The sequence below is a fragment of the Pristis pectinata genome, chromosome 28 (assembly GCF_009764475.1).
Source record: "Pristis pectinata isolate sPriPec2 chromosome 28, sPriPec2.1.pri, whole genome shotgun sequence".
NCBI classification, from domain to species: domain Eukaryota; kingdom Metazoa; phylum Chordata; class Chondrichthyes; order Rhinopristiformes; family Pristidae; genus Pristis; species Pristis pectinata.
In genome coordinates this window covers 15,870,019-15,893,920 of record NC_067432.1, presented here as the reverse complement: position 1 = coordinate 15,893,920, position 23,902 = coordinate 15,870,019, and the positions used below count along the sequence as shown (strand labels likewise).

The 23,902-nt window shown below is 40.8% G+C and overlaps 1 protein-coding gene across 4 annotated transcripts in view; it reads right to left on the bottom strand.

Moving 5' to 3' along the window:
* atp8b4 (ATPase phospholipid transporting 8B4) overlaps positions 1-23,902 on the bottom strand; it is a 207,194-nt gene that overhangs the window by 123,005 nt on the left and 60,287 nt on the right. For all 4 annotated transcript variants that reach the window (XM_052040689.1, XM_052040688.1, XM_052040691.1 and 1 more), the window contains exon 3: positions 15,191-15,256. In XM_052040689.1, coding sequence (XP_051896649.1) covers positions 15,191-15,218 — 28 coding nt within the window. In that variant the 5' untranslated portion in view covers positions 15,219-15,256. The remainder of the gene's footprint in view (positions 1-15,190; positions 15,257-23,902) is intronic.

Here is a 23,902-nt window from a genome sequence, read left to right as displayed (position 1 = left end):
CGGAGGAAATCCATGCAGACACGGGAAGAACGTACAAACTCCTTACAGACAGCGGGGGGAGTTGAACCCGGGTCTCTGGCACTGTAATAGCATTATGCTAACTGCTACACTACTGTGCCTGCCCCCAATTATGTTCCAATTACGTTCAGACGTAATGCAAAACTGTCATGCAGTTAAAGTGGGTTAATACGGCTGTGAAAGGAACAATGGAACAGGTTATTTTGCTCCCCCTGTCATATCACTCTGTGTGCCAAGAACTACAGTTCCCAGCAGCCACCTATCGTTGCGGTCCCAGCACAAATTATCCCTATCCGAACTATAACAAAGGTGCACAAGCAGGATTAACAATACATTTTTAAAAATTCTCAGGGGCATCTATTTATTCAGAAATATTGGCTACTTTGCCTCAACATTGTGGCACTCTGTCCGTACTACAGGTACTATATATTTTGACCTCTCCAACAGCAACTGCGAAAAGCTTATAGTCAGAAGTACAATGTGTTACATGCTTAATGTCTCAAAGGCATCCTTAGTTCCATAAGATCCAGTGGAATAAAGGTTCTACTGATACACTAGGAAAAAAGTGTTTTTCATTATAACTGATTGCTCCAGGATCTACAATTGTTCCACCTTACACAGAAGAGATATTCTCAAACAAGTTAGCTTGCTGTAAAATCATAGAAGAATTTTCCAAAAAACATGATGAGTTGACACTAGTACGTGACCCAAAACAGGAAGGTCCCTAGAGAGAATCACAATTCTCTTGCACAAGAATTTCCACTGCTTTCCAGTGTGGATCAAAGTTTACTGTTTTCATCTGCAATAGCAAAGTGAAAAGAACTCAAAATAAGGTCAGTAATGGTTGATGTAGTGTGTTAGTCACTTGTAGATATGGAAAAGAGTTGTCAGCTTGAGTGCTGGGAAACTTGAGCAGCAGAGACTAAATCACTTCAACCACCTCAATTACAGACAGCTTTAACCATAAATGTGATTAACATTCGCTGTATGCAACACCCGGATACCAATGAAGAGAGTTGGTTCTGCTAAAATGTGGGAACATTAAAGGTGGACATTACTCTATAAATAAGTCTGTAAGACAGATCAAGCCATGGCAACCCTTTTTACACATTTGCTAAGCCATTTTGCTGCACATTTCATTTTAGATTACCTTGCTTATGCTGGGAAGCCAAGCTAAGCAGTTCTGCATCTTAACAAAGCTTTACTAGTTTCATAGAAGGGTGTTGCAGGCTTTAAGACTCATCAGTGACTTGTAAATAGCTTTCAAACCCTGCTGAGTTTAGCTCGAAAACTGAGGATTATGGAGGAACAGCTCATTCAGCCATGTCCCAGGTGACTTATTAACATCAGAGTTCAGGCCTATTGAAACTAACGTGGGCATTGATCAAAGACAGGAATTGTTGTGATCTTATTCCATTGCCCTCCTGGGTCTGAAGAAACTGAAAGCAGCACAATACCACTCCATGAGTAGGAGGTAGCATATGTAGCAACTTTCTGTTTGTGTGGCCTATTACAATATACTGTACATCAGATATTAAAACAGAAAATGCTGGTAACACTGAATAGGACAGGCAGCATCTCTGGAAAGAAAGACAGTTAATGTTTTGGGTCTGGGACTCTTCCTCAGAACTTACAGTGGTACATCTCATAATGAATTCCTTCAAACTCATCTTCTGGAGATACTCCCTGCAGTTATTCAGCTAGAATATTCCTACAGCCCCTGCCAAACCCATGGCTTCTACCATCATGAAGGACAAGGGCTGTACACTCATGGAAACACCCGCACCACCAGGTTCCCCTCTGAGTCATGCGCCACCCTGAGTTAGAAATATATCACTTGCCCTTCATTGTCACTTTCTCCAAATCCTGGAACTCTCTTGCACAGTGTTCTGGGAGTACTCTCACCAGAAGGACTGCAGAAGTTCAAGATTGGCAATTCTCAAGGACAATTAGGGATAGGCAGTAAATGCTTGCAATATCAACAAACGCCCACATTCCAAAAAAATAAATTAAAATAAAACATTTAGTGACCAAATTTCTAAAGTTAAATTTCTTAAGTTAATTTCTGTTAATTGGAAGAGTGCCTCACTATGACTCATCCACAGATGTGAAATGGTTTGTTGAGCTGTTGTTCTAAGAGCTGGAAGGAATCAATGTTTCTTGCGTGGAACAATGCAACAACTGTCAGCCCACTTTGGAAAGGAAAGGGAGGAGGTAAAAAACAACTGGTCAGGCTACTTTCCTCAACGGATGTTGTAGATTTTTGTGGTCAGGATTGAACTTGAATACACTCCTGCACTGAATAACCTGCTGATAGTGTCTGAGCTCTAACATCTTTCTGAGATACCAATCAGAGAGCAACTGGTACTAACAAAAAATGAACTGGTAGAATAAAATGCATCTTTATAAATGGTTGGCCCAAGAGGATTCTGTATACAGGTCCTCCCCAGGTTACAACAGGGTTCTGTCCCTGAGAACTGTTCATAACCGTTCCTGAGAACAGTTTGCAAGTTGGAAATGCGCCTGGCAATATATTTAAATAAAAACAAGAGGCCAACCAAGGGCAGCGTGTCATTACACCAGGGAATTTAGCTCAACCATTTGGATTTCTCTGTTAGGTACACTGACATTGCTGCAAAGTGAGTTCCCACATGGCAGAAGATACCTGCAGCCCCGCAGCAGCCGGCAAATCCATCCCACCGGTCTCCCAAACAGTCGTTCGTACGTACGGGCTGCTCATTATGTCAGGTGTTCGTAACCTGGGGAGGACCTCCAATAGGTATTTACTGATCTACAACATGTCCAAGTAATGCTACCTGTCAACTATTGCTAACTAATTCTTTCCAAATAGTTTGTGACCAGAAACAGAATTATGTACTCAACACAAAGTGACGGAGAATTTTTAATCAGAGAACAATAACTTAAGGCTGGTGATTCAGAATGCCAAATACATCAACGCTACACATTTTATTGCTGATAAGAGTGTAGTATGCATACTTAACAGTACACCTCGTCATAATGCATGTCAATACACTTCAAAATCCATTTCTAATTAAATAGCTCCTTCATTCATCAAACCAGTAGGGGGAACTTCTCTTGAGCTAACTTATTTCATTACGAGCACAGCTTCCTGGTATCGGATTAATCATTTATTGCAAATGTATTAAAATCCCCAGGAAGGAATAGTTATTACAGATCTGCTCAAAGAAGGGGGAGGGTTTGTGTTAGGGAGTCAGTGCTTAAAGTACAAAACCTGTAGTTCCCTTTTATTGCAATTAACTTGACTGAACAACAAATGGAATTTATTACAGCTAATTTGATCTGAATCAATTTGAGGATCATAAACAGATGACTGCAAAACACCTTTAATAATGTGAATGGGGCAATATGCATTATGAGAGCCATCAATTCAAGTTGATCAGAGAATAAATGCAACTTTTGTGACATTAGAAATATTTTAATTCTAAATGTTGGCAGGCAAATTGTGGATGTGTTATTAAAAATAGCAATGTCTACTATGATCATCCATTTTCTTGTATGCAACACAATGGTGCAAACTTGTTATGTGAAGGGCTGCAGGCTGTGTGCCCGTCACAGCTCCATCTAGAAAAATGTCTAGGGGATGGGTGGAAATGCAATAGGCCATTCCAACTGAGCAGCTAAAATGCTGCTCTTTTCAGTCATCTGAGGCTCTGAATATTTTACCATTACAAGTTGTTTATATTGCATCAAGTTCAGAGGCTTGTACATAAATTTGCATTCACTTTTTCCGTTGGGCAAATATTTTTCCACAATATGATTTGAAGGATTTTTATATCGAAGAGAATCAGACCTATCAAAACATTTCTAAGCAGGACCATCATTTCTTCAGAAAAGCAAAGCAATAAACTAGATAACAAAGCAATAAATTAGAGAAGTACTGTATGTACTAAGGCATCCAAAGTATGATCTCTTGATTGATATCTGCAGGGTCGATATTAGTGCCAGTGTTCTGATTTACAATGATGAATTTTCAAGATGGATTACTGATATTCACAAAATGAGGAAACTGTCAAAACTTCTGCAAGTCAACTGAATTGGTTGGGAGATGGCTAATAGGGATGTTCTAGTGTACCAAAGAAAGAAATACAAAAGAACTTGGAGTTACCTGACCAATTACCAGCCCAGAAATCTTTCAAAACACTGCACATGCAATGAAGTGTTGGATTTTCAAGTTCAGTGAGTGGTGAATGAATGGGGTTGTGCTGCATATACCAGCCATCTCTGATGGAGAGCTGACGAGCTGGGTACAGATTTCAACCAGCCCCTCAGCTCGGTGTATTTGTGCTTTGCCCTCAAGTTCAGTGGAGAGACCAGCAGGGAGTGGGAGGGGAGAGGCACTGACAGATGCTGGACCTTCAGCTCCTTTCTGATGCCCTCTCAAGTCGGGGATGTCACACTATTGGTTCTCTCCCATTTAGCACCAATTTCTGGTGAGATTGGTTGAGGTCCAAAGATTCCATAAATCTTTGGACCTCAACCAATCTCACCAGAAAAAAGCTAGTTATTTGATCATCACTAACAAGGACATCACTGGTGGATCTCAACCAAACTGCATGCTCAGTGTGTTTTGGCCCAATATGCTAACTACTTAAAAAAAATGGTATTTGGAGACTTTAAAAGAATAAGAGTTGTTCTCATTGCAATATAAATTTCTGAGAGGAATTCAAAGGGCAAATGCTGAGGGGACATTTCCCTGGCAGATACAATCTCAGCAAAAAGGTTCGCCATTTAGATCTGAGATAAGGAGAAATTTGTGAATGTTTGGATCCTTCTACTCCAGAGTGCTCGCTGCTCCGTTACTGTGCAGAAACATGACTGAGATTTAATATATTTTTTGCAGTAGGACAACCAAATGAGCAGACCTAGTGGAGGATGTGTGTGGTTCTCTGCTTCCAAAATTCAGTTCAAGTCAATTCAGTCGAATTTCTAGGCTTTGGAGGCTCAAAGTAATCAAAAAGATAGGGTAGGAAAATGAAGCTGACCTTGAGGACTAGCTATGATCTTACTGAATCCCATTTTTTATATCTTTGTACAAATATAAAGTATAAATATTTGCTGGTTAATGAGTTATAATTAATATATGGTCAGTATATGTCAGGTGTTGAAGTACGCTTGTCAGTTGTCAGGCTAGATTTTGCGATTGACACAATATACTTGTTGGTTGGTTTGAGAACCATTGTTAGTTGGAGTAAATTTGTAGGTTGGAGTATGTTTGTTAGTTGGAGTTCACTTGTTGGTTGTTAAGGTACAATTCTTTGTTGGGATATATTTATTGGTTGATGGAACATATTTGTTCATTAAAAACCATAGAACCATAGAAACATACAGCACAATACAGGCCCTTCGGCCCACCATGTTGTGCCAACCTTTAAACCATGCCTAAGACTATCTAACCCCTTCCTCCCACATATCCCTCTATTTTAAATTCCTCCATATGCTTATCTAACAATCTCTTGAACTTGACCAACGTACCTGCCTCCACCACTACCCCAGGCAGCGCATTCCATGCACCTACCACTCTCTGGGTAAAAAACCTCCCTCTGATATCTCCCTTGAACTTCCCACCCATTACTTTAAAGCCATGCCCTCTTGTATTGAGCATTGGTGCCCTGGGAAAGAGGCACTGGCTGTCTGCTCTAGCTATTCCTCTTAATATTTTGTATACCTCTATCTTGTCTCCCCTCATCCTTCTTCTCTCCAAAGAGTAAAGCCCTAGCTCCCTTAGTCTCTCCTCATAATCCATACTCTCCAAACCAGGCAGCATCCTGGTAAATTTCCTCTGCACCCTTTCCAACGCTTCCACATCCTTCCTATAATGAGGCGACCAGAACTGGACACAGTACTCCAAGTGTGGTCTAACCAGAATTTTGTAGAGTTGCATCATTACCTCGCGGCTCTTAAACTTGATCTCACGACTTATGAAAGCTAACATCCCATAAGCTTTCTTAACTACCCTATCCACCTGTGAGGCAACTTTCAGTGATCTGTGGATATGAACCCACAGATCCCCCTGCTCCTCCACACTACCCAGAATCCTGCCATTAACCTTGTACTCCGCTTTGGAGTTTGTCCTTCCAAAGTGTACCACCTCACACTTCTCCAGATTGAACTCCATCTGACACTTCTCAGCCCAGCTCTGCATCCTATCAATATCCCTCTGCAATCTTCGACAGTCCTCCACACTATCCACAACACCACCGACCTTTGTGTCATCTGCAAACTTGCTAACCCACCCTTCTACCCCCTCATCCAAGTCATTAATAAATATTATGAAAAGTAGAGGTCCCAGAACCGATCCTTGTGGGACACCGCTAGTCACAGCCCTCCAATCTGAATCCACTCCCTCCACCACAACCCTCTGCTTTCTACAGGAAAGCCAATTCTGAATCCACACAGCCAAGCCTCCCTGGATCCCATGCCCTCTGACCTTCTGAAGAAGCCTACCATGTGGAACCTTGTCAAACGCCTTACTAAAATCCATGTAGACCACATCTACTGCACTATCCTCGTCAATCTGCCTGGTCACCTCCTCAAAGAAGCCTATCAGGCTTGTGAGACGTGACCTTCCCTTCACAAAGCCACGCTGGCTGTCCCTAATCAGTCCATGATTCTCTAAATGATCATAGATCCTATCTCTAAGAATCCTTTCCAACAGCTTGCCCACTACAGACGTAAGGATCACTGGTTTGTAAATCCCTGGACTATCCCTACTACCTTTTTTGAATAAGGGGACAACATTTGCCACCCTCCAATCCTCCGGTACCATTCCCGTGGACAACGAGGACTGAAAGATCCTAGCCAACGGTTCAGCAATCTCCTTCCTCACCTCGAGGAGCACCCTGGGGAATATTCCGTCAGGCCCCGGGATAGGCGAGGTATATTTGTTGGCATTGAGGCATGACTGTCAATGATTGTTGGACTAAATTCGCTTGCTGTTGGGAAATATTTTGAAGTTAATGGTATTTTTCTTCTGATGGCTGCTGTTCCTGCACAAACCTTCTGACTTAGAGGTGCAGCCACTTGACAGTTCACTCTGCAAAAGGGAAGGACAGATGAAAAGCTTGAGATGGATCTCAGTTCTGTCAAGATTTTGCCTTATTTAAATTGACCCATTAAATTTGGTGGTCAGGTATTGTAACTGTTTCCCCAGCTACGTTAAGCAGATGTGTCTGGAGATGTTCTTGAACTTCTCCACGTCGTTTCACCCTAAACCATCAAGCACAAACCTCGGTTGGTAGCTGGTAAGAGCCCTACTGCAGCCAAGCTGAAAGCCATCATCAACTTGTTCACTGAAACATATGAGTAGATGGACCTTACACTCAACATCTTTAGACAAAGGTCACCTACCAATCTGAACCAGGCACCTCCCAACAACACAATAAGATGTTGGAAAATGTGGACTGCTTCCCACATGTTGAGGAGCTACCTCTCAAAGAGGTAGTCATTGATAAGGACATTCAATGTCACTTTGGATGTGGCAGTAAAGCCTTTGGTCATCTGAGGAAAAAGGTGTCTAAAGACAAAAACCTCTTACCAGCACAAAACTGCTGGACAACAATAGGATAAAGGACGGAACATGTGCTTGGAAGTGGAGGGGGTGGGTGAGGTCCTTAATGAGTACTTTGCATCAGTATTTACCAAGGAGAAGGATGTGGAGGATAGGAGCATGATAATATGCTAGAACATTTTGAGATAAAGGAGGAGGTAGTGTCAGGTCTCTTAAAGAGCATTAAGATGGATAAGTCCCCAGGGCCTGATGGGATATACCCCAGGTTATTGGGAAAGGCAAGAGGTGAGATTGCTGGGGTCTTGACCAATACCTTCATGTCCTCTCTAGCCACCGGCGAGGTCCCGGAGGAATAGGCAAGTAGCTAATGTTGTTCCATTATTCAAAAAAGGAAACAGGGATAATCCTGGAAACTATAGACCAGTGAGTCTCACGTCAGTGGAAGGGAAATTACTGGAAAGGATACTCAGGGATAGGATTTATAAGCATTTGGAAAACTATAGCCTAATTAGGGCCAGTCAGCATGGCTTTGTGCGGGGCAAGTCGTGCCTTACTAACTTGATTGAGTTTTTTGGCAAGGTGACGAGGGTGATTGATGAAGGTAGAGCCGTGGATGTTGTCTACATGGATGTTAGTAAGGCGTTTGACAAGGTCCACATGGGGGGCTCATCCAGAAGATTAAGATGCATGGGATCCAAGATGAATTGGCCATTTGGATTCAGTATTGGCTTATCCGGAGAAGACAGAGGGTAGTGGTCAATGGGACTTATTCTAGCTGGATGTTTCTGACTAGTGGCATTCCTCAGTGATCCATACTGGGACCTCTGCTGTTTGTGATGCATATAAATGACCTGGATGAAAATGTACAAGGCTGGGCTAGTAAATCTGCAGATGATACGAAGATTGATGGTACTGTGGATAGTGTAGAAGACTGGCAAAGGATACAGTCATATATAGATCAGATGCAGGTATGGGCAGAGAAATGGCAGATGGAGTTCAACCCAGCCAAATGTGAAGTGTTGCACCTTGAGAGATCAAATGTAAAGAGACAGTACACTATTAATGAGCAGAGGGATCTTGGGGTCCAAGTTTATAGCTCCCTGAAAGTGGCTACACAGGGTGGTAAAGAAGGCATATGGCATGCTTGCCTTCATTAATTGAGGCATTGAGTTCAAGAGTTCGGAAGTTATGCTGCAGCTTTATAAAACTTTAGTTAGGCCACATCTGGAGTATTGCATTCAGTTCTGGTCACCCCATTATAGGAAGGATATCGAGGCTTTGGAGAGGGTGCAGAAGAGGTTTACCAAGATGCTGCCTGGATTAGAGGTCATGTGCTATGAGGATAACTTGAACAAACTTGGGTTGTTTTCTCTGGAGCAACAGAGGCTGAGGGGAGATCTGATAGAGGTTTGTAGATCACGAGAGGCATAGATAGACAGCCAGTATATTTTCCCCAAGGTTGAAATGTCTAATACCAGAGGTCATGCATTTAAGGTGAGAGGGGGAAAGTTTAAAGGAGATGTGTGGGTCATGTTTTCTTTCCCCCACAGAGAGTGGTGGGTGCTCAGAATGCGCTGCCTGGGGTGGTGGTGGATGCAAATTAGATAGGGGCGTTCAAGAAGCTTTTAGATAGGCACATGGATGTGAGGAAAATGGTAGGATATGGACATCGTGTAAGCAGAAGGGATTAGTTTAGTTGGGCATTCTATTACTAATGTAATTGGTTCGGCACAACATTGTGGGCCGAAAGGTCTGTTCCTGCGCTGTACTGTTCTATGTCCTATGTTCTAACAATAGGCTGTAGGCTTCCAGTTACAAACTACCTGCAATAGGCACTGGGGAGATATCTATGCTGATTTTCCTCAATGAGCAACAAGGAATTTTCCTGCCCAAATTTAAAACTGCAGCAAGGAGTGCTTCACAATCTGCACCATTACAATTTGTTCGATGAGGGATTCAGCCTATAAATGTACAACTGCAATTCTCTATGATGCACAACCAGTTGTTGCCCAGATTTGCCTCTCACTCTCTTATTAATATATTACTCATTACCTTTCAGCGTTGAGGGTATTTATCCAAATCCCACTAGGAAGCCATGCTCAAATTGAGCTTAATTCTCAGGTAGAGATACAACTTACTAAGTGCCTATTCACAGATCCCAGTTCACAGAACACAGCATATACTGGGCACATGCAGGAGGCTGAGGCAGATTTGACAGGTACACTAGTTGGGACAAAATTGCTCCATTTTACCAAATGCTGTGGCCACAATTGAACCTGAAACACATACAGTACATAGGATGCTGTAACTCACATAAATAGGATGCTGTATTTCAGCTAATAACCTAACATTTTCAGCTCTGGTGCACAGAAGTAAACTCCACACTCAGACAAGACCACAAGCAAAGAAAAACCACCACCATCACAACCAGTTGAGAGCTACAGCAACTTGAGGTTCAAGATTTCCAGTAACTAAGCCTTCCCATTAATAAGTTTCCATTCAAATAGCAAAAGCAGTGGAAAATGTCAGAATCCATTATTAAGGAGGTATTAGCAAAATATTTAGAAACGGTTAAGACCATCAAGCAGAGTCAACATGGTTTAAAATAAAAAGGGAAATCATGTTTGATAAATCTGGTAGACTTCTTTGAGGATGTAGCAAACATGACGAATAAAGGGCTACCAGCAAGTGTAATCTTTTGGAAATCCAAAACACATTTGATGAGGTGCTGCATAAAAGGTTATTACCCGAGATAAGAGCACAGTGAGATAATCAGCATGGCTTTGTGCAGGGAAGATCATGCATTAAGATTCTGACTGAGTTTTTTTGAGGAGGTGACAAAGATGGTAGGGTAGTGGATGTTGTCTACATGGACTTTAGTAAGGCATTTGACAAGGTCCCTCGTGGTAGGCTGATCCAGAAGATTAAGGCTCATGGGGTTCACGGTAACTTGGCAGATTGGATTTAAAATTGGCTTGGCCATAGGAGACAGAGGGTAGAGGTGGAGGGGTATTATTCTGACTGGGGTCCTGTGAACAGTGGTGTTCCACAGGGCTCAGTGCTGAAACCTCTGTTGTTTGCAACATATATATACTTTACAGGTACAGTAGAGTAGCGATTAGCACCAGCACCAGCACCAGCATCAGCATCCTGGGTTCAATTCCGACTGCTGTCTGTAAGGAGTTTGTACATTCTCCCTGTGTCTAAGTGGGTTTCCTCCAAGTGCTCTGGTTTCCTCCCACATTCCAAAGATGTATGGGTTAGGAGTTGTGGCCATGTTATGTTGGTGCCTGAAGAATGGCGACACCTGTGGGCTGCCCCCAGAACACTCTACGTAAAAGATGCATTTCACTGTGTGTTTCGATGTACATGTGACTAATAAAGATATCTTATAATTGGATGAAAATGTAGGTGGGCTGATTAGTAAGTCTGCAGACTACACAAAAATTGGCAGAGTTGTGGATAGTGAGGAAAGTTGTCAGAGGATATAGATCAGTTGGAAATAATGGGTAGAGAAATAGCAGATGAAGTTTAATCTGGACAAGTTTGAGGTGTTGCACTTTGGAAGGTCAAATGCAAGAGGGAACTATACAGTAAATGGTTGGACCCTTCAGAGCATTGATGTACAGAGGGATCTTGTGGTGCCTCCACAGTTCCCTGAAAATGGAAACACAAGGAGATAGGGTGGTAAAGCATGCATATGGCATGCTTGCCTTGATCGCTCGGGACATTGAGTACAAATGTCAGGAAATTATGTTGCAGCTCTATAAAACTTTGGTGAGATCACACTTGGAGTATTGCATGCAGTTCTGGTTGCCACATTACAGGTAGGATGTGGAGGCTTTAAACGAAGTTTTAAACAAAAGTAGTTGAGAGACTAAAAGCTAAAAGAAAAACCAGGACATAAAGAAATCATTCTAAAAGACTTAAATATTTGAAGTGCTTTTCACAGGCTAAAGTCATCCAATTTCATCCATTTTTGTATATTGCTCCAGATTCCAGCATCTGCAGAATTTTTTGTGTCTCAGTCCTCCAAAAGACTTGCCTTCAAATGAGGTATTTCGAAAGTGTGGTAACCATTGGAAAGGAATTCATCAGCAGCCAATTTACACATAACAAACTTGTCCAAACAGCTGTATGATAATAACCTGATAATCTGTTTTAGTGATTTTCATTGAGGGATTAAAAGAGGCCAGGGCACAGGAAATAATACCCCCACGTCTGTTTATTTTTTCCCCCAAAAGAATCCATGACTGCTTTTACACCCACCTGAGAGAGCAGATGTGGCTTCAATTCAGCAACAACATCTGAAAACTAGTGAACGGACTTCTTCATGGGGTCAAAATAAATTGAAAGATCAGCCAGTGAAAAAAAAAATTCAAAGCTGAAGTTTCTCAAGCAATGTAACATTTTCAAGATTATTTAGTTTGGACTTCAATTGGTCACTTTTTTGATGAAGTTCAGTAAAACAAGTAACATTAAATTATGTGATTATTAACTCCACTTTAAATAGTTTAAGGCCTCTTAAAATATGGGACAAAGGAATTTCACAAATGCATTATGCATCCAAAATCCCCAGCATGAAATCATTTTTGCTACTAGAAATCAGACTTATTATCAAAGACAAAATACAGCAAGTATGGCAAATATTGTTTTGAGTATGATTTTAAATCATTTAATAACATGCAAACTTTCAAAAGGTTATTCGGTAGAATGCAACTTTATTAAAAAGAGTGACTGAAGTAAGAATCAGTAATAAAAAAAGCTGAATGATTCTGATAATTGCCATGCAAGATATTCTAACAATGTTAAGTACTGTTCATGGCCAGTGGCTCTTTGCAGGAGCATATGATGGATAAAGCTACGCATCTCTAAAGAAATGCAGCTTGAGAATAAATAACCATTAAAAGAATGATGACAGGAAATGGTAAATTATTTCAGACTGCATAATGGCTGTGCTTCTGGTAATCAATACCTTTCATGATCATTAACAAGGAATCAAAGAATGTGGCTTTAATCTGCATTAACTGGCAAGACATTCTGGGTCTTGAAAAATCAAGAGAACTGCAAATGCTGGAAATCTGAAACAAAAACAGAAAATGCTGCAAATACTCAGCATCTGTGGAAAGACGGTTCAGGTCAAAGACCCTTCTGATGTATGTTCTGCTTTTGTTTCAAAGTTTCAAGTCTCTGTGCCTTACTTGATTGTCAAGAAGGTACAAGCCGAACATTTTCACCTAAAGCCTGCCATCAAGGTGATGAAGGAGCAGGCCACTCGTTCTCACTCTCCAGTGCCATTATTAGGCAAAGAAACTTCATTCACTCACATTCAAATACTTAATGATACCAGCTATATTCCTCCAACAATTCCTTGTGCTTGCGGTTAACCCATTCAGTGATTTAAGAACAGCTTACATGTACTATGAGCACATTAAAGTTTCCGGCCATTCTTTACCAACAAGAATTCGTTCCTTCATTAAGTGACAATATGAAAAGTTTGCACTAATCGTATTTTATGGTTGCATATCCTTTCTTTCATAGAACAAGGTGTGTAGAAAATGCCTTAGAAATTGCTGGTCATAAACCACATTTGCAAAAAAAATTATGAAATTTATGGAAGGGCACAACTACCCTTTGGGGAGAATGCAGTCCTTTTAATTGTGCAAAGACATTGATGATGCATCATACTCCTACAGTATGTCTTTAATTAACCAGATTGTTTATTTATTAGAAGTAAAAAGATATTAAATACGATGTTCCTCAAATATGACAAACTTTTCTGAGTTTGTGTGGCAGCAGACTAATGAATGGGAAATGGCTACCTTTTCACACAATTTTTTTCCTAATGTGACTATTACTTTAAGAATGCACATGATGCTGTACAACATGTATTCGAAAGGAAACAGAGCTACAGAAAAATCAGTCAGAGACATTGGGGCCATCATTCTGTGCTCAAGTGCCTTTCATGCTAAGTTTGGAATGGCAGATCAAAGAACTGCTATGGGGGAGGGGGGAAGGGTTAGATAGATCTTAGAGCAAGATAAATGTCAGCACAACATCATGGGCCAAAGGGCCTGTACTGTGCTGTAATGTTCTATGTTCTATGAAGGCTTACAACTCTTATTTAGAGCCTAGACTGGAGTTCATTCAAATTGAATTTTCAGCTCTTCCCACTTTGATATTTGCATAACACTTGGCTGAAATGATGAGTCCACGTTTATTTGTATTCATTTACAGGATGTTGATATCACTGGCAAGGCTGGCATTTATTGCCTATCCCCAAATTGCCCTTGTACTAGCTGGTTTCCTGAGGCATTTCAGAGAGTAGTTAAAAGTCAACTACATTGTTGTGGGTCAGGAGTCATCTGTAGACCACACTGGGTAGGGAGGCAGGCCTCCTTCTCTGAAGTGCACCAGTAAAACAGATTGTTAAAGACAATCTGTGGTAACAATCACTAACACATTTTCTTTTAATTCATATTATCAGATTAACTGAATTTAAATCTCCCACCTACCTTTGTAGGATTTGAACCCATATCTCTATCAAGTGCCAGAGATCAAGAAAAAGTTTTCCTTCTGTTAGCTCAAACAAATCATGCTTAATGCACCCATTTCATAAATCTCATCTCTGAACAATATTAGACTTTGATGACTGTACTGCAATAACTATTCCAACATAATAGTATTAGTCCTGATTGCATTTTAATATCTTTGAGCAATGGGATTGAGGAAAATCTCCCAGATGCAGAAGTAGCACTGGTGATGTTCTTGTTAACTTCAACAATCAAATGTGACTGTTAGAAAATATTACATCTGAAAAACAACAATAATTGCAAAAGCCACTGAGCCAGAGGAATCCCCAAAAATGCAATTCATTACAACTCAACTACTTACTATTTCAATAGCTAGATAATATAGACACGAAAGTAGCATTATCTGCACTGATAATGATAAAATCACCAGACCTATGCGATCAATCAAGCAACATTATTAGCCTTACCCAGGTACAACACTACAATCCATCAAACTTGTAGGTTAATGCTTCTACATGGTAGGAATAGATATATATTTGAACAATAAAGCATTCTACCTGCAGGCTTCACACGAACCCTTCGGATATACATAGGTAAAACATCAGCAGCACCTTATTTTCAAAGGCAACAGTCTTTACTGAAGAAGTCTACAAACCACAAACAACAAATGAAAAGGTTGCTATGAAGCAGCAAGGAGTGTTCTCTTAAGTTACTTTACAGCTCACTGAAGTGAAGTGGTAAGGTAGCCAAAACTACGTAATGTATCAGGACCTGATGATGAGCTAGAAAGAGTCGAATGCCAATTACCACATGGAACAGTAATCTTTATAGCAAAACGTATAATCCCTTTTATCTCTTGCCACAGCTTGTTGTGTAGTTGAAAGCAGCCTGCTTGGGCCATAATAGACCTTGGTCACATTGGGCTCCGTGTCCCAGAGATAAAAGCCTTGATGAGTTGTTACAGCTTCCAACACTTGCACAGCATTCTTGTCCACACACTGATGTTTGTTATGCTTATCACAGCAATTGACAGAAACATACAATCATGACCAGTGTCTATTTATATTTCAATGGAAGATGATTTACTCACCTACTAATTTATCCCTACAGAGCTTCATAGCATCAGGTTACCTTAGATTTGGGCCCAGATGATGGCCTAGGGAAAACAAAAGCAAAATAGATCATGTCAGCAAGTCACAATGACATTAAATAACACTGATAACATGCAGCTCCTAAGTGGAATCTAATAATAACCAGTTGTATCATCAGCTTTAGTTCAACTTTTACAAACAAACATAAAAGAGTACCTCACAGTACGATAAAACTGGTCAAAGTATTCAGTCTTGGTACTTAATGGAAATGCAAGACAAATGTATTCAGATACACAAGAGATTCTGCAGCTGCTGGAATCTGGAGCAACACACACAAAATGCTGGAGGAACTCAGCAGGTCTTCCTCCTTTGGCCCTTTGCCTCTTCTACCTATCACCTCTCAGCTTCTTGCATCACTCCCTTTCATCTATCCTCCCCCACTCACCTACCTCCCCCCTCTCACTTGGACTCACTTATCACCTGCCAGCCTGTGGTCCTCCTCCCACCTTCCTATTCTGGCTTCTGCCCTCTTCCTTTCCAGTCCTGATGAAGGGTCTTGACCTGAAATGTCGACTGTTTATTTCCCTTCATAAATGCATTCAGATCCCTGTTTTTCTATCAATTTTACATTTACAAAGTACATTGACACATTTTCTTTAAAATCAGGAGCTCATTCTGGGCCAATAATGAGACCATTTTAAAATCCAAACAAAACAAGGTTCATTTTTGAATTGGTGAGTTGGAGATAGCACTTCATATTACATCAATAAGAGTCCCTCTAGCCCACTTGAAGACTTTTCAGAAATAAATGGAGGACTCTTTTTTCAAAACTTGTACCAATCTCATCATCACCACATGCCCAAAGAAATAGGGAAGGAAAATGCCTCCAATGAACTAGGCCAAATGTATCCAGAAACTGTTTAACCATATTTTTCAGCTAATTTGAAAAGTTCCAGCAAAAGACAAGGGCTTATTCAAGCATCAACTAGATCTCGAGGTCTGGCATGAACTGAGCTGGGTGGAAGAGTAAAGCTTACTCTCCTGTGCATTCTAAGGCAGAAATTTGGCTGCTGGAATTAAAAGGAAGGCACAAGTATTCTTTACTCAATGCAAAGTTGGAGGAAAATTATCATTTTTGGTGGCAAATGTACCACAAAGATACACAAAACCACTGTAACACCTGGACTGACAAGAATAAAACAAAACTTGTTTCATTTTCTTACGAGCAGCAAAATCAAAAAAGAAATTTGCTTAAAAATCTATTCTTATAAATTTTTAGCAACAGTACTTAAAGATATTTACACACCAGAAACGCATCCTGCTCATGTAGATGGGCCAGCAGCTTTTGTAACCAGGATTCCGATTAACCAACAGCTTGTTTGAGTTTGTGTAGCTTGACAAAAATAGTTAGTTCATTAATAAGTTGCAATGAATACTTCAGGATGCTTTCCATATCTTCAATCATCTCAAGTGATTAAGTACCACAGGAACTGTGAGCTGACAAGAGACCAAGGCTCTTCTGGTTCCCCATCTACTTTTCTGGTAGTTGTATGGTATGATGATAATGGAACTGCTGATTAATCATTGCAATTAAAATCTATCAATTATCCCACTGCAGATCTAAATATACTCAAGGGAAATCCCAATGGTGAAGAAATTCAGAAGCCAAAGTCAGTTGTGCTTTCCGAACATTGTACACTTATTACACATTGAATCTCAATTACTCATCTACAGTGCTCCAAATTATTATCTAAAACTCTGGCTTAATTCATAATCTGCTTTACAATTTAAAGTGATTGGTGAAAAAAAAAACAAAATAGCAAAACAAGGAAAACTTTTTTTTAAAACTGGTTGACATCTAATGTGTTGTTTGACAAGCTGTGAAGCCAAGTCAAACACGGCAGTTAGAAAGGAACTGGATCTGTACTCAAAAGGAGAATAAACGTAGCACAACAAGAGAATGGTTGTTACTATTCTACAATCCTTTCCTCACCATAGACACCATCACCCAGTTAATCAGCTGCTCCCCATGTTTATACAGTGCCTTTAATGCAGATGACCATTCCATGGAAACTGACAAAACTGCAATAGTAATCAAAAGGGCAATAAAATAAAGAGGTGGAGGAAATAAAAGGGTTTGATTTATGCAGGGTCTGAAGAATCAGAGGTAAGTAGAGAGGTTTTGAGACTTTGGGAGGAAATGCCAGACCATTTGGTGAAGGTAGCTGAGGGTAAATTTGCCAATTGTGGGCCAAGGGGAGTGGGACTCACTATACAGCCATTCAAACAACTGGAGAGTTAAGGGAAAGGGTTTTCATGGGGTTGGGAGTGGTTACAGACAAGAGGGCAGGAAGGGATTCAAGATTTAAATTTAAAATGGACTGCTGATTTGCTAGCAGCCCATTGTGCACTTACAATGTAAATCAAATTTACCCCAATGTCTTGATTCCAAAAAGCATTCTACATTCATTTGACAGCAAAATCAGCACAGTGCTGTTAAGCAAATCCTGGCTCAAGTTATGGACAGTTTCTCTGGTATATTTATACATAATATGCATATCAATCATATGGTGGTAGAATGCAATGATTATCATCACATGTATGTATGATGCAAGCATCACATCAGAACACCTTGCAGTTACACTTGTTTTGCAGCTCCCATTGTTCAGTAGACATGATTATGTTAGAGCAGTCCAGCTTAGGCCAAACTCCACCAGAAAAAGCATTATAATTTCCTTTCTGTCTATTTTAGTTAAGAAAGAGCCTCCATCTTAAAAGCTCCAAACTCAAAGGCAGGAATTCCTAATTTGGCACAGTGTATTTTCCTATCACATACAATTTTAGGCATCAACCACATTGCCGTCAGCATGACCATTCCGTGATATTCCTTAGGAACTGGGGAATTTTAATTCCAAAATGAGAATCGCTTTGATTATTTCAACCTGTAATACAAAATAATCTGATAAAAAAAAGAAACTATTTTGGACTTCCTTAAACTACAAAGTGCAAAACACAAAATGTTGCAGGATAATTCATCAGCAGACAATACTTCAATGTGAAAATTGCATTTGATATCCCTACAGAGCAAGTAAATTTCTGGAGTACTAAACCGATCACCTGTTCCAGCTGTTAATATTGAGTATGATGCAAGAAAGATGCAAGCAATAAACCATTATAACAAAGATACTTCTAAGGACACAAGTATCTTTTAATGCCAAATAAGACACTGCACCAGACTGTGAAAACAGGAGATTTTAAAATCACTAGTGAGCAAAATCAAGCTAAAGTTTGCAGTCAATTGTCTCTTAAATGGAGCAACGTCTTACTCTTGATCACTGAATGATTGAGCTAAATTTCCTCTGGGTGATTCTAAATATACTTTTGTCTTAATATGACTATTTAAGTGGTAAGTAAGAGGTGGTTTTAGCTGACCCATTTCCAACAGTCACTGCAATCAAGCACCAGAATATTACGAAGACATTCAAAAGCGGTAATTGTTCATTGCAGTGAAGCCTGCAGCAGTACAAGAAACAGAAGGATTGAGCTGTTTACCAGTCCATTTTACTCAAACATGAAGTTCTAGTTCTTTGAAGCGCACCAAACTGAGCTTCCATTGCAAAACCACGAAAACAAATGCTTTCCCTGTTATTGAAAGGGAAGTATTTTGTTAGGTACAACTGAATTTTAACTAGTGTTACATTCTCCTCAATGGACAACTTAGACTAAGTTCTGATTAATTCAAATTGCACAAAAGGCCAGAATGAAACAAAAGGGAATTGGTAAATTAAAGTCATGCTTCTAAAGGAATTTGAAATGGATGTACCCAGATTCATGCGGTAACATCATTCTGAGCCTCTACTCCCTTCACAGCACTGCAGTGACAAAGGTTACTGTTTATACCCAGTCCCAGGACATTCACTGCTTTTCTGCCCTTAGGTCTGGCCTACAGACTTACACAGAAAATCTGCCAAGATTTGCCAAGATCTTAGCTATAAGACGGTGGACATCACAGACTCAAAGACATCACAGATACGGGAGCCTGAGGGCATGTACCACCAGACTTAAGGAAAGCTCTACCCCACTGTGATAAGACTTTTGAATGGTTCCCTTATACGATGAGATGGACTCTGACCTCACAATCTATCTTGTTATGACCTTGCACATTATTGCACTGCACTTTCTCTGTAGCTGTGACACTTTACTCTGTACTGTTGTTGTTTTTACCTGTACTACATCAATGCACTCTGTACTTCTTCAATGCACTCTGTACTAACCCAATGTAACTGCACTGTGTAATGAATTGACCTGTACGATCAGTATGCAAGACAAGTTTTTAAACTGTACCTCGGTACAAGTGACAATAATAAACCAATACCAGTACCAAAGATTCCACAGCAGCATTGAAACCCCTTTAACTGATAATGAAACCACCAGTGTGAGTGTCCTAGACTATTGACTGGTATCAAATGCACGGAAGAATTTTGTACAAGTGATATTAAGTGTACTCTGCATGATAATTGATGTCACTGTGCCTGCTGGGCAGTTAAACTCACAGTCCACCCAGAATGAATATCCAAAACTGTGAACAACAAATACATTTACCATTCACATTTTAAATAACATTTCATTTGTGCAGCACAAACAAACATTGCCCAATGTACAATTCTAGCCAAGTGTCACGCCTTTAAAAGTAGGGAATACGTTGAATAAGATATCCTCCTGAGTCTGTCCTTCTCTTCAACCGAGAGGAGGCCGACTTCATTTCTTCACTACTTAGAAGGTTCAGATTTTCCATTGACAGAGGGTTCTGCACTAGCTAAGAACAGGGTGGCACGGCAGCGTAGTGGTTAGTGTAACGCTAGTACAGCGCCAGCGATTGGGGTTCAATTCCTGCCACTGTCTGTAAGGAGTTTGTACATTCTTCCTGTGACTGCGTGGGTTTCCTCCGGGTGCTCCAGTTTCCTCCTATATTCCAAAGATGTACGGGTTAGTAGGTTAACATGGATGTAATTGGACGGTGCGGGCTCATTGGGCCGGAATAGTCTGATACTGTGGTGTATAAATAAAGTTTAAAAGTAAAGTTTAAAGTTTAGACTTGCAATCCATTAGCCGTTCTGTCAATGAATATTCTAAAGGCTGGAAGCATGTAGGCATAAACTACGCTCAAATGCCAACGAGCTGGCAGGATTCATAAACCATTTGCACAAGAGCATAAAGCTCTAAGAACTGTTGCTTACAGATTCCTCCATGCTCCTGCGCTTCCTTGCCTCTGTAACTTTCTTCGGCTCTATGTGTCCCTGAGGCATCTGTGCACATCTTACTTTCATCAATCATGACTGACTTTCAATATTCCATCACTGGTGGCTAGGCTTTCAGCTGAAACATCTCTCAGGTCTTGAAGTCCCTTTACAAACCTCTTCATATCTCTCTCTCTCCCCCTTTAATATACTCCTTAAAATCTCCCTCTTTGGTCAACCACTCTTAACTCTCCTTTTATGGTTCTCTTTGGCCCAACTGATCCATGCCGACCAAGGTGCCCATCTAAGCTGGTCCCATGTGCCCATGTTTGGCTCAAATCCCTCTAAACCTTTCCTATCCAATGTACCTACCTGTCCAAGTATCTTTTAAATGTTCTTATTGTATCTGCCTCAACCACTTCTTTGGTAGCTCGTTCTATATGTGCTCCACCCTCTGCGTGAAGAAGTTGCCCCTCATGTCCCTTTTAAATCTTTCCCCTCTCACTTAAACCTATGCCTTCTAGTTCTTTATTTCCTTTCCCTGGGAAAAGGACTATGTGCATTCACCCGATCTATGCCTCTCTTAAATTTATACATACCTATAAGATCACCCCTCAGTCCCTACGTGCCAATGAATAAAGTCCTATCCTGCCCAACCTCTCCCTATAACTCAGACCCTCAATTTATATCTGATTTTGCTTTGTTGAAGGGGGATGTTGTTAAAAATAGTTAAGTATATTCTGGCCGTGCGAATATACACTTATTTGAGTATTCGAATATACACTTTCAGCCAACTCACAGAAAAAGAGGGATTTGTCAAGAAAACATTTTGAGGCAATTTTTAAAGACACTGCTATCATATTGCAAAAGCACAGAAAAGTAATGTTGGCGGACACTTTCAGCTACTAGCAAGAATACTGTTTAAAGAACTTTTAAACATAGTTGCAAGAAAATACAATGGAGCAAACAAGCCTTCTAATTCTGGTTTCTGACCATTATGGAACTAACTGGGCCCAAAGCTCGAACAGTTAGCTGTTAACCTATTAGCAACGTACCACAGAGCTTTGTGTTTTACTTCAGTCATTATTACCACAGATCCAGCTGCAGTAGGGAAGTATTTTGTTCTGAGGTTCATGCAGGTGTTTGGATACACACACTAGTTCTCTTTCTGGGTCCCACATTTACAAATCAGGGGAAATATTCAAAACAACAAAGAGCCTGAGAGAAGTCACATTTCAAGAAGCCAGCACAGGAAATTTTACGGTTATTTGAGTAAATTAATAAACCTGGCTAGGGTAACTGGTGATTCATCTCACAAGGAAGCACCCAGAGGCAGAGCTGATTGATCCTGCATGAAGAATTACTTGTTGAACTCTAAGGCAGCAGAACATTAAACACTATTCCAATATTTGCTTCATGTATTGTCATCAATACAGAACTTTTTTTCAGTACAAACCACTGCTGCCAATAAACCTGGTTCATGTGGCACTGGCTCCCAGCTCTTATTAACCATCTCACTCCTGCCATCCCCAATGCCCTCCTGTTTGCACTGCAGCTGGCATTACTGGGCACCGCACAATAATGTGGGAAGTTGCACGGGGCAGGCAAGCGCATCGCAATGAGCGAGAAAACCTAGGATTTAGAAGTTGTGAGTGAATACTGAATCTGCATATGATTCTGAGGAAGAGGGACACCACTGTTCCAGATTATTATCCCCCTCTGTCACACCATAAGATTACTGCAGTCTTCCCATTGCTAAAGATTTTTATGCCTCCATTCTATAAGCTACTGCAGGACAGAAAGGGAATGTAGGTGGACGTTTTCAGCTACCGGTGGCCCTTTTTCCAGAATCCACCTGCTTTCCCCATTCCTGCTGACTCCAGCCCTTGCTTCACCCTCAGCTCCCACAGATTTCACATTAGTTCTCCCAGATCTAATTTTGGCAAGTCTCAGAACCAGCACCCAAGTGCACCCCCCCCCCCCACCCCATTTAAGTCATTCCGACCCAGTAATTGCCACTTCAGTCTGCTCACACTCAAACAGCTATGTAATTTCAGGACATCCCTATGTTACTAACTTGAGGGAACTCTCCAGTATGTTGCACTGACTATATCTTGTTTTGTGACTTGTTATTTTTTTTAAAAAGTAGATAAGTTAAAATTAAAGGGGGCTATATACCTCCTTAGATCATGCCCATCCTTCTCATACTCCCACACTCCTGCTGCATTCTATCGATCCCCATTCCCTACACTTTTTCCCCTTGCTTTGACCGGCACTCTCCCACTCTCTTGAATTGTCTCCTGCAATTTAAAAAGATTCCACAGCACTCCTTCTCTGCAATGTGCCCCCCTTGCTCCTCCTTTTCTTCCACACTCTTTTTTGATTCTTGTCACACTGGGTAGTCACCAGTACGATAGAGATTTCCTTCTCCTTATGAATGCAGATGCAGCTCAGGCCCAGTTAGTGACACAAAACTGAACTACAGGGAGAGGTGGATCGGCAGGAGCAGAGTGGATATGGACACAGGGGTAAAGGCTTCCAAGATAAAAACAGAAAATGGTGGAAACATTCAGCAGGTCAGGCAGCATCGATGGAAAGAAAAAAGGGTCTTTAACCTGAAATATTAACTTTGTTTCTCTTTCCACAGATGGTTATTGGGGAGGGGTTGAGGATGAGGAGCTACTGGTGCATTGGGTCAGGGATCAGGGGAGTGTCGTACGATCAAGTCTCTACATGACTTGAAGCCCGGGATTGAGGCTTCAATCCATGAAGACTTAGAGCCTTACTTGTACAGGAAAATCAAAGGGGAGGCAGGGGTAGGTTGGAGATTGGTGACTCGGGGAAATTGTTGAGTTAGGAGGCTGCAGGATGGGGCAAGTGGTCTGGAGAATCCACTGGTGCGAGCCGATTTTGGCTATTCATGCTGGTGATGGTAAGTATAGTGAGGAGATAGGAGTGCCAGAGGATAGAAAATAAACCCAGTCTATCAGTGTGATGTAATGAACAAGTTCTCCCAAGGCTGCCGAATGATGGTCGCTCCAAAAAAAACCTGGGAATAAGTTCCCCTGCATTTTTCAAAAGGAGAGTTGCGAGGTGACTGACATCATTCCATGCTAAAGCATCCAAAGTTCAAGGGTAGCAGGAAAATGGCTGTTATTAACATTTCAGTCCGAATTTTATTTTCCATTAGATAATGCTGGGGCAGAAGTGTTATGCTATTAAATTTTAAGACTGATTTTTCAGTGATGAAACTTCTCTTTAAATTGGAATATTCAAAAATAACACAGCAGTTTGGTACATTTCCTTGGACCTATTTTAAGTTATTTATTTTAGAGATATCAATGACCAGATGGCACTTTGGGTTTATTTTAGAAGCATTTTTAAGTCCTGGACGTTGCTGGCAGGGCCAACATTTACTGCTCATCCCTTATTGCCTTTGAGAAGGTGGTGGTAAAATTAGGTGCTGTGATGATG